Here is a 14,237-nt window from a genome sequence, read left to right as displayed (position 1 = left end):
AAACCAATACCAAAATACCAAGCCGAATGCCCCAACGCAGTGCCGAGAGACATTCACTGTTTGTAAGTGGCTCCTTTTAACAAGATTCACTCAGCTCGGACCTCACAAGCGGACGCAGAGTTGGGAATTTATTTTCGGGGACACATACGAGTGATTCCGGTGATCGGGGGCGGGTTCAACTGCGCATATTGACGGGAGAAATACTCCTGAGGAGTGGAGAGTATGAAAAAGATGGTTTTGTGTGCAGAGTAACGAGGAGATGGCTCCGGGACCAGTGGACACCAGGTTTAAATATTTTTGCAAAATCATCCAAGGCGGTGCCAGCGTTTTGGCGCTGCAAGATCTCCTTTGTTTTGTCTCTCTCTCTCTCTCCCCCCCCCCCTCCCTCTCTCTCTCCCAACGCTCTCTCGGCTGCCGGATCGAACACCCGACCAGGCGACGACGCTGTGGCCCTTCCCCCGGCAGAGACATCGCCTTTGCCCCCGCTCCAGCCTCCTCTCCCCGCACAACTGAAAACTCCATTCACCCAGCTCGACTGAAGGCTCCTCCGTTCGGAAGCCGGAACCAGCTCCTCCCGCCGCAGAACCGCACCTCCCGTCTGCATGAAAACAGGACAATCCCAGAGCAGGAGGGACAAGCGGCTGAGCACAGCGGGGCAGGCAGCAGCGGTCCCGGCAGAGGGGGAAATCGTGTCGGGCTCTGCGTCAGATTTTTCTCAAGGTCCGGGACCCAGATCTGGAGGGGAGGGGGAGCAGAGGGAGGGCGGAGGGGAGAAGGAGGAGAGAGGGAAGGGGAGGGCTGAGGAGTGAGGGAGCCGGGACTGTCCCAACATGCCGTCCCGTGAAGTTTCTGCAGGTCCGCACTGGATCCAAGGTAGATCGTGAGGTCAGAGTCCATCTCATCGTTTAAGGGAATCGTTCAATAGTCTTATCACAGCGGGGTAGCAGGTGTCCTTGAGCCTGGTGGGATGTGCCCTCAGGCTCCTGTATCTGGGATTGGGAGTTCTGGGAGCCTGCCCGAGTCCCCTGACCCTCCTGTAGTCACAGGTCTGTAGACACTGCGCGGGGTGAAAGACTCACTTCAGTACTTGAGGGTCCTGAGGTCCGTGTCCCAACGTGGAGCAAACTCCCCCCTCAATCCCACGAACAGAATTCCTTATCGAATGAGGAATCTGGGAAGTCCCTTCAGTTGTAGAGTCATGGAGGGGGTGAGGACAGAACGAGGGAGGGGGAATGAGGGACGGGACCGGTGAGCGGGAGCCGGGCGCCCGATGGCATGAGGTCCCCCAGCCCGGAGGCTGAAGGTGGGGGTGGCGGGGGGAGGGGTGGGAGCGCCGGGCCGGTCCGGGAGCGGCTGATCCCCTCGGCTGGGAGGGATCTCTCTGCTCTCCCCACCTCCCGCCACCCCAGTGGCTGGGAACCCGTGTGGGGAGGGTGTGGGTTGGACACCCCCGGTCCCTTCACCTCTCCCCCTGGTCAATGACAGGGTCCGCGCTGCAACAGCTGGAAGGAAGATAAAGTGCGCAACATCTGCCCAACGTGGGTTAAACGTAACGTGTGACTGGTCGCCCTGAACGTGGTCTGTCCACAGTTCCAGAGAGGTATTCGGGCAATGAGCTGGCACCACACTCTCACATGTTATCCATTGAGAAGGCAGACAGTACTTCAATATAGGGAAGGCACAGGATCTTTGGCCTGAAGTATTAACCCAAAACGTCGACGATTTCTTTCCCAACAGATGCTGCTCGACCTGCTGAGTTCCTCCAGCAGATTGTTTGCTGCTCCAGATTCCAGCATCTGCAGTCCCTGGTGTTGACATTAACTCTGTTTCTCTTTCCTTAGATGCTGCCTGAATTGGTGAGTTTTTTCCAGCAATTTCGGTTTTTTTTCCTGATTTCCAGCATCTGCAGATTTTTTTATTTGCATTTATAAAATTTTAATATTCAGGGGAAATGGGCTGGAATGATAGAAAAATGGAAGGCTATTTGGGAGGGAAGGGTTAGATAGATCTTAGAGCAGGATAAAATGTAGGTGCAACGAGGGGCATAGATGATGCTTTCAGCAGCAGATAAACTGGGCCGGTGGTAGTCAGGTGATGTTATGGTGGTGAAATTCAGCTGTAGCTGAAAACTCAGGTCCGTGCCAGAAACTGCTGGACAATTCAGCAGGTCAGGCAGCATCTGAGGAAAGAGAAATAGAGTTAATGTTTTAGTTTGGAGACTGCCCTTTTATCTGATTGATTGTTTGAAAAATCGTAACTTATTGAGCAGAGTTAACATAGCCTTATGAAAGAGAAATTTACTAGTGAACATTTAAAAGTGAGACAAGAGGAATTTCTTCGCTCAGAAGCTTGAGTCTATGCAACATCTTGCTACAGAGAACTGTGTGGCAGAGTCCTTGGGTATACTTCAGGTTGGGATAGATTCCTAATCAGTCGGGGAATCAAGGGTAATGGGGACAGGGCAGGAAAGTCAGCCATGATCCTGCTGAATGGCAGAGCAGGCTTGAGACGCTGAATGTTCTGCTCCTGTTCCCACTTCCTGTGGGTTTAATGGTGTATTTACCCCTTCCCCGTCTTTTCTGCAATTTAAAAGTTGTTTTCTCACTTTCTCGGTTCTGACAAAGGGTTTCCAACCTGAAACATTATTTGTTTCTCTTCCCACAGATGCTGTCTGACCCGTGTCCAGCATTTTTTATTTTTATTGTGAGTATAAATGTGGCTATTGATTTAGCTGCAAGGATCACTTTGCCTTTGCTCTGCAGGCAGTCTGGAAACACAGATGAGCAAACTGAGATTGGGACCAGTCTCCAGACACTGCTGATGTCCAAATCATTGCAGGTAACAGCTATAGTTGGGACTGAGGTTAAAATAGGGGCTAAGTCCAACTTCCAGTGAATAAATTGTGTAAAGTAATTCACCCAAGTGGCTAAATTGTGTCAGTTTGGTGAAGAAACAAAAATCCTTGTCACTTATGGTTATTTTACAACTCAGCTATGTTCTATGTCCTTTGCTCCTTCTGTATTGAGAACACGTTCTATTCTGTCTGGATATAGAATGGTATCTAACACATCTATTATGGATTATTAAGTGGCAAATAACATTTGGACCACAAAACTGCCACACAATGACAATCCCTAACAACTCAGTACAATAGTCTTCCCTTCACGTTCAATGATCCTGAGGGCTCAAGGACAGCTTCTATCCCACTGTGATAAGACTACTGAACGGTTCCCTCCTGCAATGAGATGGACTCTGACCTCACGATCTACCTTGTGACCTTGCACTTCATTGTCTACCTGCACAACACTTTCCCTGTAGCTGTGACACTTTACTCTGTACTGTTGTTATTTTTACCTGCATTACCTCAATGCACTGTGTACTAACTCAATGTAACTGCACTGTGTAATGAATTGACCTGTACGATCGATATGCAAGACACGTTTTTCACTGTACCTTGGTACAAGTGACAATAATAAACCAATACCAATACAGTCACCAAGTCCAACACCACAAAGACCCAAAACATTGACTGTCCATTTCCCTCCATAGATGCTGCCTGACCCACTTTGAGTTCCTCCAGCTTCCTTATGTATTGCTTCAGATTTCCAGCATCTGCAGTCTCTTGTGTCTCCATCTGCAGAAAGAGGGAATGTTTTGGGTTTGATACCCCTCTTAACAGTGAAAGACAGAAAGCACATTGAATTTCAGTGGCAGAGTAGGTGAGGGAGGCAACGGGTAGAACAAAGGGAAGTGGCAGAAATGGCCCATTCTGATTATAGATGGAAAGACAACCAGAGATTTTGATGCCAGTCTGGATGCTGCAATGTTCCCAGATGGAAGATGACGTTGTTCCTCAAGCTTGTGTTTGTCATTATTATAACAGCTCGCTACAGAGACTAAAATCTCAGCTGAAATACTGTCCTGTACCTATTGATGACTTTTGCAAATTTCTTTTACAGGATACAACAAGCAGAGGATTTGTTCATGGGAATCTCAAACACAACATCAGTGAATTCACACTGGGGAGAGGCCGTTCACCTGCTCTGAGTGTGGGAAGGGATTCACTCGATGATTTCTGTTGCTGATGCACCAAAAAATTCACAGAGAAGAGGTCGTGTCTCTGCACTGAGTGTGGGAAGGGCTTCCTTCAGTCAACCCACCTGCTGGCACACCAACTTATTCATACTGGGGAGCGGCCATTCTGCTCAACGTGTGGTAAGGGATTGGCTCAGTGATCCAGCCTGATGACGCACCAGCGAGTTCATGCTGGGGATAGGCCATTCTCCTGCTCGGAGTGTGGGAAGGCTTTTGCTTACTCATCCCACTTGCAGGCACACCAGTGAGTTCACACTGGGGAGAGACCGTTCTCCTGCTCAACGTGTGGGAAAGGATTCAGTCGGTTATCCAGCCTGATAACACACCAGAGAGTTCACACTGGGGAGAGGCCGTACACCTGCTCTGAGTGCGGGAAGGGATTCACTGATTCATCTCAGCTGCTGAGACACCAGTGAGTTCACACTGGGGAGAAGCCGTACACCTGCTCTGAGTGCGGGAAGGGATTCACTTGGTTGTCCCTTTTCCTGAGACACCAGCGAGTTCACGCCGGGGAGAGGCCGTACACCTGCTCTGAGTGTGGGAAGGGATTCACTGAGTCATCTGAGCTGCTGGTACACCAGCGGGTTCACACTGGGGAGAGGCCGTACACCTGCTCCGAGTGCGGGAAGGGATTCACTCGGTCGTCCCATCTGCTGACACACCAGAGATTTCACACCGGGGAGAGGCCATTCATCTGCTCGACATGCGGGAAGGGATTCACAGAGTCGTCTCAGCTGCTGATACACCAGCGGGTTCACACCGGGGAGAGGCCGTACACCTGCTCCGAGTGTGGGAAGGGATTCACTCGGTCATCCTATTTGTCTGGACACCAGCGAGTTCACACTGGGGAGAGGCCGTACACCTGCTCCGAGTGCAGTAAGGGATTCGCTCAGTTGACCCATTTGCTGACACACCAGCGAGTTCACTCTGGGGAGAGGCCATACACCTGCTCCGAGTGTGGGAAGGGATTCACTTGGTCGTCCCATTTGCTGAGGCACCAGCGAGTTCACACCGGGTAGAGGCCATTCACCTGCTCTGAATGCGGGAAGGGATTCCCTTGCTCATCTGACCTTCTGAAACAGCAGCAAATTCACACTGTGGAGAAAGATTAAACATGCTGTATGCTCAATGTACAATCGTCACTTCTGCTGAAATCTAGCGCAAATTCACAAGTGTTGTGGATGTTCACGGGGGTTGGATTCTGTCGACGCTGCTGATCTCGCCCAGGATTGAACTCTGGTCATTGGGCACAGTTGATTTTCTTTTGTAATCTCTTTAACTGAGTTAGAGTTCAATGTTCTGGATCTCTGATTAAAATAAAGCAGTTCTGTTTGAAACACGTTATCTAAGGCCCTTCCTGTCTCTGCAATGCACACAATGAACAGTAGACAGAGAGGCCATTCAGCCCATCTGGTGCTTTCCAGTGTTTCTGTTCCACACCAGCCTCCTCCCATCTCACCCAGTGTGAATATTCGGAGGAATAGAGAGATGCAGCACAGAAATGGGCCCTTTGGATCACTGAGTCTGCACTGATTGTTCACGAGGCTTGGAAATTGCTGGACGTGGCATCAGTCAGGGGTCACTCATCTGAGATGCTGAAGAATGTCTTCCCTGGAGAACGGAGCATCTCTGGAATTCTCGGTGCCAGGGACTTGCAGAGACGGAGTTATTCAGTACATTCACGGTGGAGATGCACAAACATCTGAATGACAAGGGAGTTGCAGAGTGTGGGGAAAGAAGGGGAAAATGGTGTCTGAGGCCAGGGTCGGATCAGTGTGATCTTGGGTAATGGAGCGGCTGAAGTGGCCGACACTTCTGCTCCTGTTTCTTCTGGTTTTCATGTTGTTGTTTTTGAGTATTACAACCTTAGCAAGACTCAGGTCGGTCAAACTTGGTTTCCCTTTCATAATCATCTCTCTCTCTCCATTATTATTAGACGATAAGATATCTTTATTAGTCACATGTACATCGAAACACAGTGAAATGCACCTTTTGCGCAGAGTGTTCTGGGGGCTGCCCGCAAGTGTCTCCACACTTCCGGCGCCAACATAGCATTGCCCACAACTTCCTAACCCGTACATCTTTGGAATGTGGGAGGTAAGGGGAGCACCCGGAGGAAACCCACGCAGACACGGGGAGAATGTACAAACTCCTTGCAGACAGCGGCTGGAATTGAACCCGGGTCACTGTCGCTGTAAAGCAATACGCTAACTGCTACATAGGTACCTTTCAGATTCTCCATTTGACTGATCTCACACTAACCGGCCTCCAGTTGTGTTTTCCCGTTCCCTCCTCAAATACTGGGGGTGACATTTGCTGCCTTCCAAACTGTGGGAAATGTTCTCAAATCTGCAGAATGTTGGAAGATGACAAAACTATTCGTCCACTGTTTCCCTCAGCGCCTCATTCACACCCTGCGGACCCAGGTTATCAGCTCTGAATTTATCACCTTTACCTTCCTATTCATTCCTCCAGCTCTCATATTTCACTGATGATAATTTCATTGAGTTCCTCATTCAGTCTGGACCTGTCGTATTTCTGTGAGGCATTTTATCTCTTCTGTGAAGACAGACAGAAAATATTTGGTTAACTTTCCCGCCATTTCCTTACACATCAATATAATTTCTCCTGTGTCTCTAAGGGACCAACATTAACCTGAGCTCAGCTCTGTGTACACACATATAGAAGCTCTTAGAATCTATTTTTATGTTTCTTGTCAGACAACTCTCATATTCCACTTTGCCTTTCTTTATCAATGCCTTGGCCCCCCTTTGCTGAAATCTAACATTTTTCTAATCTGCAGGTTTACTGTTTTATCTTGGCAAAATGTTAAGCCTTTCCTTGAATCTAAAACTCTATTTAACTTCTCTTATTATCGACCACTTTTCCTTGTGTTTTTTTGCCTGTAAAGAATATATGTTACATTTAAAGAATTAAAACTGTCCATGTTGTCCCTGCTTGTTTGCCATCATGTCATTTCATCGTTTCCCAAATTTTGCCCGTTACATCCCAGCAACAATAGAAACACAACGAGCCATGTGTAAGTGTTAAAAAGTATTTCATTAATAACTACTGTAATAATAAAAAAATTAAAACTGTTAGATATTAGACATTAACCCCAAAACTAATAAACTCAAAAGTGTGTGTGTGGCAAATTCCCAAACCCCAAGTCTAGGAATAGTTCTCAAAGTTCAGTTCAGCAAGTCATATGGTCGAACGCTGAGCAAAGGCTTTTGCAGAACCACAGTAGCTTGTAGAGAGAATGGACAGAAACCTTACGAATTCCACAAGTTCCACAATGGAACCAAACGACACCTCAGTCACTGATGATCTCCATTTGTTCCGAAGTAGCTGCCACACCGAAGGCATTCGATGCATGGCCGCCCACGGATACACCTGCCTTCCAGTACCGGTTAACGACAAAGTGCACTCCACTTTGATTGCTCCACAATTCCATACATGGATCGCAGTGACAGACGCAGCTATTGTTCTTCATCCATGGACGGACGGACAGTCGGTCAGTCGGTCGACCAGAACAGGCATGCCAGCCGGTACGTAGCACACGCACACACCACTATGCTGCTGTCCAGCTGCCGTAAAGGGACATTCACCAAGTGGCAACCTAGCTCGTAACACCCCTTGCTTCAGTAGTTAGATTGACGATCGTAGTTTTAGATTGAACTAAATCCCTTCTGAATTTTTCTAAATCTGTCATAAAAACACCTTAACCACCAGATCATTAATTAACCCTTTCTTATAATGAAGTAAAGAATGTAAAGTAGCTGTCCTCTCATTAGTTTCTCAACACCCTGGTCCAGAAAACTTTATTATAGACTTTATGAATCCACCTCCGCGCTGTTGCTGCGATTTGTCGCGGCCGATCTATAGAGTCAGAGAGTTAGGAAGCACGGAAACGGGTCCTTTCACCCACCGGGTCCAAGCCGACCAAGATGCCCCATCCAGGCTGCTCCCATTTGCCAGCATTTGGCCCAGAGCCGCCTAAACCTTTCCGATCCATGGACCCGTCCAACTGTCTTTTAACAGTTGTTATTGTACCTGCCTCAAGCACGTCCTCTGGCAGTTGATTCCACACAGATACCAGACTTGGTGTAAAGAAAAAAAAGTTGCCCCTCAAGTTCCTATTAAATCTTTCCCCTCTCATCTTAAACCTGCGCTCTCTGGTTCTTGATTCCCCAACTCTGGTGGGGGAGGGGGGGAAGACTGAGTGCATTCACCCTGTCTATGCCTCTCATGATTTTATAAGATCTATAAGATCTCATAAAATGTTTATAACACCTCTATAAGATCTTAAAACACCTCCCTACGATCACCTCTCAGTCTCCTATGCTCTAAGGAATAAAGTCCTAGCCTGTCCACAGTCCTCGGCCCACTGCCTCAGCTGATAAAGATCCCCTTGTAATTTTTGATAACCTTCTTCATTGTCCTCTCTAGCACCTATCTCCATGTCATCTGCAAACTTACTCACCATGCCCTGGCCTCATCAACTTTCTTGGTCACATCATCAAAAAACTCGATCAGGTTCATCAGACATGATCTCCCGTGCACAAAGCCATGTGGACCACAAGAAACTGCAGAGAGTTGTGGACACAGCCCAGAGCGTCACGGAAACCAGCCTCCCCTCCTTGGACTTTACCTCTCGCTGCCTTGGTGAAGCAGCCAGCATAATCAAAGACCCCACCCACCCGGGTCATTCTCTCTTCTCTCCTCTCCCATCAGGCAGAAGATACAGGAGCCTGAGGGCACGTACCACCAGGCTCAAGGACAGCTTCTATCCCACAATTGAATTGTTCCCTTATACGATGAGATGGATTCTTAACCTCACAATCTACCTTATTATGACCTTGCACCTGATTAGCTACCTGCACTGCACTTCCCTGCAGCTGTGACACTTTACTCTGCATTCTGTATTTTTTACCCTTGTACTACCTCAATGCATTGTGTAATGAATTGACCTGGTCTGGAAGGCTGCAACGTGCCCAGAGGGAAGAGGAGGTGCTGTTTCTCAGGCTGGTGTTGGGCCTCGTTGTAACAGTGCAGGGGGTGAGAGTCGGGGTGGGGCTGGGAGAGAGAATTAAAGTGACAGGTAAGCGGGAGCTCAGGGTCGCTCCTGCGGACTGAACGCAGGTTCCCCACAGAGTGGTGACCCAACCTGTGTTCGGTTCCTCCGGTGCAGAGGAGGCCACACTGTGAGCACCCAATGCAGTGAGTGGATTGGAAGAAGTGCAAGTGAATCGTGAATAAGAGGAAAGGGGCTTCCAGACCCCACATTAAATTCAATGCTGGGTAACTCATTCCCTCTGTTTGTATCAGAACTGGTCACTTCTGCTGTCGATCATCTACCTGTAACATTGGAGAAACAAAGGACGGCAGATGCTGGAATCTGGATGATAAACACGATGATGCTGGAGGAACTCAGCAGGCCAGGCAGCATCCGTAGAGAAAAGCAGGCGGTCAATGTTTCGGGGTCAGGACCCTTCTTCAGGACTGAAGATAGGAAAAGGGGAAGCCCAATATAGGGTAACGCAGGAGAGAATAGGTCCCTTTAGGCATCAATGCTGTCATATGTGTGTGGAACTACAAGAGAGGGGTGAGATCTTAAATGAATATTTCTCATCTATATCTGCACAGAGAAAGTCATGCAAGCTAAGGAATTAAGGGATACGAGTAGTGATGTCTTGGGACATATCGTCATTACAAAACAGGAGGTGCTGGCAGTCTTAAGGAATATTAGGGTGGACAAATCTCCAGGGCCTGACCAATTGAATCCCAAGACTTTGCAAGAAGAATAGGAAAGAAATTGCATGGGCCCTGGCAGAGCCAGGGCTGAGATACCAGAAGTCTGGAGGGTGTGCCTCTATTTAAGAAGGGCTGCAAGGACAAGCCAGGGAACCACAGGCCAGTGAACCCAACATCAGTGGTGGGAAATCACTGGAGGGGATTCTGAGCGACAGGACCTACCAGCGTGTGGAAAGGCAAGGACTGCTAAGCGATAGTCAGCACGGCTTTGTGAATGGGAAATCGTGTCTCACAAACATCACAGTGTTTTTCATCACAGGCGGAGGACTGTGCCGGGCTGCCGTGTGGGGAGCAGGTGCAGTCTGGGTCTTTGGCAGTTGCAGACACAATAAGACTGCAGATGCTGGAATCTGCCGCAAAAAGACTGCTGGAGGAACTCGGCAGATCGAGCAGCATCTGTGGAGGCAGAGGGATGATTGGTGTTTCGGGTCAAGATACTGCATCAGGACTGAGTGTAGAGGGAAGACAGCCGGCATAAAGAGGTGAGAGGGAGGGGGGAGGCAGAGGTTGGGAGGTGGAACCAGGTGAGGTGGGAGATGATGGGCAGGTGGAGGCAGATGGGTTGGGGGTTGGGGGGAGGCAGAAGGTAGAGACATCGGCTGGAGCTGATGTGGAACCAGATAAGGGAGGGAACGTGAGCAGGTGGCAGCAGCTGGGGCAGGGGTAAGTAGACAGAGGCAGAGAGATGACAAGTGAAAGCTGGGAAGGGAGGAAGGATGATGAGCAGATGGAATCAGGGGCGGGAGGGGAACGGATCTCGGGAATGGGCGGTGGGGGAAAGAGGGAGGAGGAAAAGGTGAACAAAAGGAGAATCTGGGAGGAGTGGGAAAGGAACGAGAGTTGGTCGCCTGAAACTGTCAAATTCAACGTCCGTACCTTTGGGCTGTAGGCTCACCAAGTGGAATACAAAGTGCCGTTTTTCTAGTTTGTGTTTGGCCTCACCATGGCAGTGGAGAAGGCCGAGGACAAACAGGTCGGTGTGGAAATGAGGAGGGGAATTGAAATGAGCTGGAACCGGAAGCTCGAGGTGGCACATCATCCTTCACCATTTCTGCGTCAGGATCCCAGCACCAGTCACATCTTCCCCTCTTCCTCCACCTTCTTCCAAAGGACCACTCTCAGTGGTGGAGCAGCCGTCCAAACCTAGAGGCTCAGGGTGAAAGGAGAAAGATTTAAAAAGGATTGGATCGGGTGGCAGCTGAGGGAATGTTTCTCATGGGGGAAGAATCCAAATTTTCAGCAGCATGGTTTTGGGCTGAGGGGTCACCTGCTGGTGATAAGGAAGATTCTGTCACTTTTCCATCAATCAGAGAGACAGGGTGAGAGAAGCATCTACAAAATACATTGCAGTCATTCCCAGTTTTGAAAGCATCTCCTTAAACTCTGATCATCAGGCACCAATCTCAAAAGAGCAGAATCTTTCCCCAACCTGACTTGGGAGTGGTTCCTCAGTTATTGTATTCAGGACAGAAATCAATGAATTTTTTTTGAGGTGGTGAATAGGGGAATCAGGTAGGACAATGAATGAGGCACAGGATGTGTCAGGACAGTCCTGTATTGCAGTGACTCAATTGTGTGACATTCAGCCCATTGAGAACAGCCCCGCATGGAAAGTAGTTGGGAGTAGCACGGTAGTGTAGTGGTTAGCATAATGCTATTACAGCACCAGCGACCCGGGTTCAATTCCGCCTTCTGTCTGGAAGGAGTTTGTTCGTTCTCCCTGTGTCTGCGTGGGTTTCCTCCGGATGCTCCATTTCCTTCCACATTCCAAAGACGTACGGGTTCGGAAGTTGTGGGCATGCAATGTTGGCGCCGGCAGCGTGGAGACACTTGTGGGCTGCCCCCAGAACACTCCACGCAAAAGTTGCATTTCACTGTATGTTTCGATGTACATGTGACAAATTAAGATAACTTAAATCTTAACAAAAAGTAGAGTTAAACACCATTACTTTCTCCCCGAGGATTGATGGATGGGGAATGTCACAGAAAGATACAGCACAGAAACAGGCCGACACAGTCCACAACTCCACACTGATCCCACATTCATCCTTTTTTCAAAATTCTCCCGAAATTCTTGTCAACTCTCCCCAACTTCTCCCACTCACCAAGGGCAATTTACAGCAGCCAATTGACCTATCAACCAGCATGTCTTTGGGACGTGGGAGGAAACTGGAGCTCCTGGAAGAAATTCCCAGTCACAGGGAGAACCCCCACACAGTCAGTACCCAAGATCTGGATTGAACCTGGGCTCCTGTCACTGCAAGGTAGCAGCTCTATTAGCTGTGCTGCTCTAATATCTGGGACAAGACCCCTGCTGAGCTGTTGTCTTTGCCAATAATCTGCTGAAAGTCCTGTAGGAAATTCCGGGGGAAGCTCTTCACCCACACAGTTCAACAATGTGGAACGTGTCACCACACGGAGGGATGGAGGTGAACCACAGGAATGCATTGAATGGGAAGCTGAATGAGCACAGAGCTCGTAGAGCTGCTGCCTCACGTTGACAATGTTCAATCCCGACCTCGGGTGTTGACTGTGTGGAGTTTGCACCTTCTCCCTGTGACTGTGTGGGTTTCCTCCCACGTCCCAAGAAGTGTGGGCTGAAAGGTTATTAAAGTCCTGTAAATTGTCCCTAATGTGTGGGTGATTAGTAGAATCTGCTGGTGTTGGGGGTGAAGCAGGGTGTGGTCAATGCAAATGTGGGCAGAATTTTAAAAACATATTAATGTAGGATCAGAGTAAATGACTGGTTGATAATCAGTGCAGACTCAGTGAGTCAAAGGGGCCATTTCTGTGCTGCATCTCTCTATTCCTCTGAATATTCACACTGGGTGAGATGGGAGGAGGCTGGTGTGGAGCAGAAACACTTGAAGGCACCAGATGGGCTGAATGGCCTCTCTGTCTACGGTTCATTGTGTGCATTGCAGAGACAGGAAGGGCCCCAGATAAAGTGTTTCAAACAGAACTGCTTTATTTTAATCAGAGATCTAGAACATTGAACTCAAACTCAGTTAATGATATTACAAAAGAAAATCAACTGTGCCCAATGACCAGGGTTCAATCCAGGGTGAGATCAGCAGCGTCGACAGAATCCGACCCCCGTGAACACCTTCAACACTTGTGAATTTGCGCTAGGTTGCAGTAGCAGTGATGGTTGTATATTGAGCATAGAGCATGTTTAATCTTTCTCCGCTGTGTGAATTTGCTGGTGTTGCAGCAGGTCAGATGACGAAGGGAATCCCTTCCCGCACTCAGAGCAGGTGAACAGCCTCTCCCCGGTGTGAACTCTCTGGTGCCTCAGCAAATGGTACGACTGAATGAATCCCTTCCCGCACTCGGGGCAGGTGTACGGCCTCTCCCCGGTGTGAATTTGCCGGTGCATCAGCAGAGCAGATGAATGGGTGAATCTCTTCCCACACGTTGAGCAGGAGAACGGTCTCTCACCAGTGTGTACCCGCTGGTGCGTTATCAGGTTGGAAGACTGAGTGAATCCCTTCCCACACTCAGAGCAGGTGTGTGGCTTCTCCCCGGTGTGAACTCGCTGGTGTTTCAGCAAATGGGACGACCGAGTGAATCCCTTCCCGCACTCAGAGCAGGTGTATGGCCTCTCCGCAGTATGAACTCGCTGATGTCTCAGCAATTCGGACGACAGAGTGAATCCCTTCCCACACTCGGAGCAAGTGTATGGCCTCTCCCCGGTGTGAACTTTCTGGTGTGTCAACAAATTGGATGAATCAGTGAACCCCCTCCCACATTCAGAGCAGGAAAATGGCCTCTCCCCAGTGTGAACTCTCTGGTGCTTCATCAGGCTGGATAACACAGTGAAACCTTTCCCACACATTGAGCAGGAGAACGGCCTCTCCCCAGTGTGAACTCGCTGGTGCGTCATCAGGTTGGTTAACTGAGTGAATCCTTTCCCACACGTTGAGCAGGAGAACGGCCTCTCCCCAGTGTGAACTCTCTGGTGCGTCATCAAGTGGGATAACTGAGTGAATCCTTTCCCACACGTTGAGCAGGAGAATGGCCTCTCCCCAGTGTGAACTCGCTGGTGTGTCATCAGGCTGGATAAACGAGTGAATACTTTCCCACACGTTGAGCAGGAGAACGGCCTCTCCCCAGTGTGAACTCGCTGGTGTGCCTGCAAGTGGGATGACTGAGCAAAGCCCTTCCCACACTCCGAGCAGGAGAATGGCTTTTCCCGGGGATGAACTCGCTTGTGCGTCATCAGGCTGGATAACTGAGTCAATCCCTTACCACATGTTGAGCAGAAGAACAGCCGCTCCCCAGTATGACACCGGTGTGTCAGCAGGAGGGATGACTGAAGGAAG

The 14,237-nt window shown here is 49.2% G+C and overlaps 3 protein-coding genes and 5 pseudogenes across 4 annotated transcripts in view; 3 read left to right on the top strand and 5 right to left on the bottom strand.

Annotated features, from left to right (window-relative positions):
• LOC127576585 (zinc finger protein 239-like) overlaps positions 1 to 114 on the bottom strand; it is a 40,832-nt gene extending 40,718 nt beyond the window's left edge. Inside the window, exon 1 of the mRNA XM_052027152.1 lies at positions 19 to 114. The gene's annotated coding sequence lies outside the window, so the exon portion shown is untranslated. The remainder of the gene's footprint in view (positions 1 to 18) is intronic.
• Positions 1 to 14,237, top strand: part of LOC127576624 (zinc finger protein 208-like) — a 149,913-nt pseudogene that overhangs the window by 35,069 nt on the left and 100,607 nt on the right.
• LOC127576415 (zinc finger protein 850-like) overlaps positions 1 to 14,237 on the bottom strand; it is a 244,464-nt pseudogene that overhangs the window by 150,024 nt on the left and 80,203 nt on the right.
• The window catches only part of LOC127576414 (zinc finger protein 585A-like), a 204,422-nt pseudogene that overhangs the window by 109,986 nt on the left and 80,199 nt on the right, over positions 1 to 14,237 (bottom strand).
• The window catches only part of LOC127576550 (zinc finger protein 420-like), a 163,290-nt gene that overhangs the window by 68,854 nt on the left and 80,199 nt on the right, over positions 1 to 14,237 (bottom strand). The window contains exon 2 of one of the 2 annotated variants that reach the window (XM_052027087.1): positions 527 to 591. The exons of the other annotated variant lie outside the window; for it this stretch is intronic. The gene's annotated coding sequence lies outside the window, so the exon portion shown is untranslated. The remainder of the gene's footprint in view (positions 1 to 526; positions 592 to 14,237) is intronic. 2 annotated transcript variants of the gene reach the window in all.
• The window catches only part of LOC127576616 (zinc finger protein 721-like), an 83,900-nt pseudogene that overhangs the window by 19,164 nt on the left and 50,499 nt on the right, over positions 1 to 14,237 (bottom strand).
• The window catches only part of LOC127576853 (zinc finger protein 271-like), a 312,902-nt pseudogene that overhangs the window by 275,454 nt on the left and 23,211 nt on the right, over positions 1 to 14,237 (top strand).
• LOC127576582 (zinc finger protein 300-like) lies at positions 180 to 5,437 on the top strand. The gene is given in 4 exon segments (XM_052027140.1): positions 180 to 720; positions 1,738 to 1,856; positions 2,665 to 2,838; positions 3,960 to 5,437. A coding segment is annotated over 1 exon segment (870 nt). The 5' UTR covers positions 180 to 720; positions 1,738 to 1,856; positions 2,665 to 2,838; positions 3,960 to 4,244; the 3' UTR covers positions 5,115 to 5,437.

Source organism: Pristis pectinata, chromosome 12 (assembly GCF_009764475.1).
Source record: "Pristis pectinata isolate sPriPec2 chromosome 12, sPriPec2.1.pri, whole genome shotgun sequence".
Lineage (NCBI taxonomy): Eukaryota > Metazoa > Chordata > Chondrichthyes > Rhinopristiformes > Pristidae > Pristis > Pristis pectinata.
Note: the sequence above shows the minus strand (reverse complement) of the source record. Positions and strands in the feature narration are given on the sequence as shown.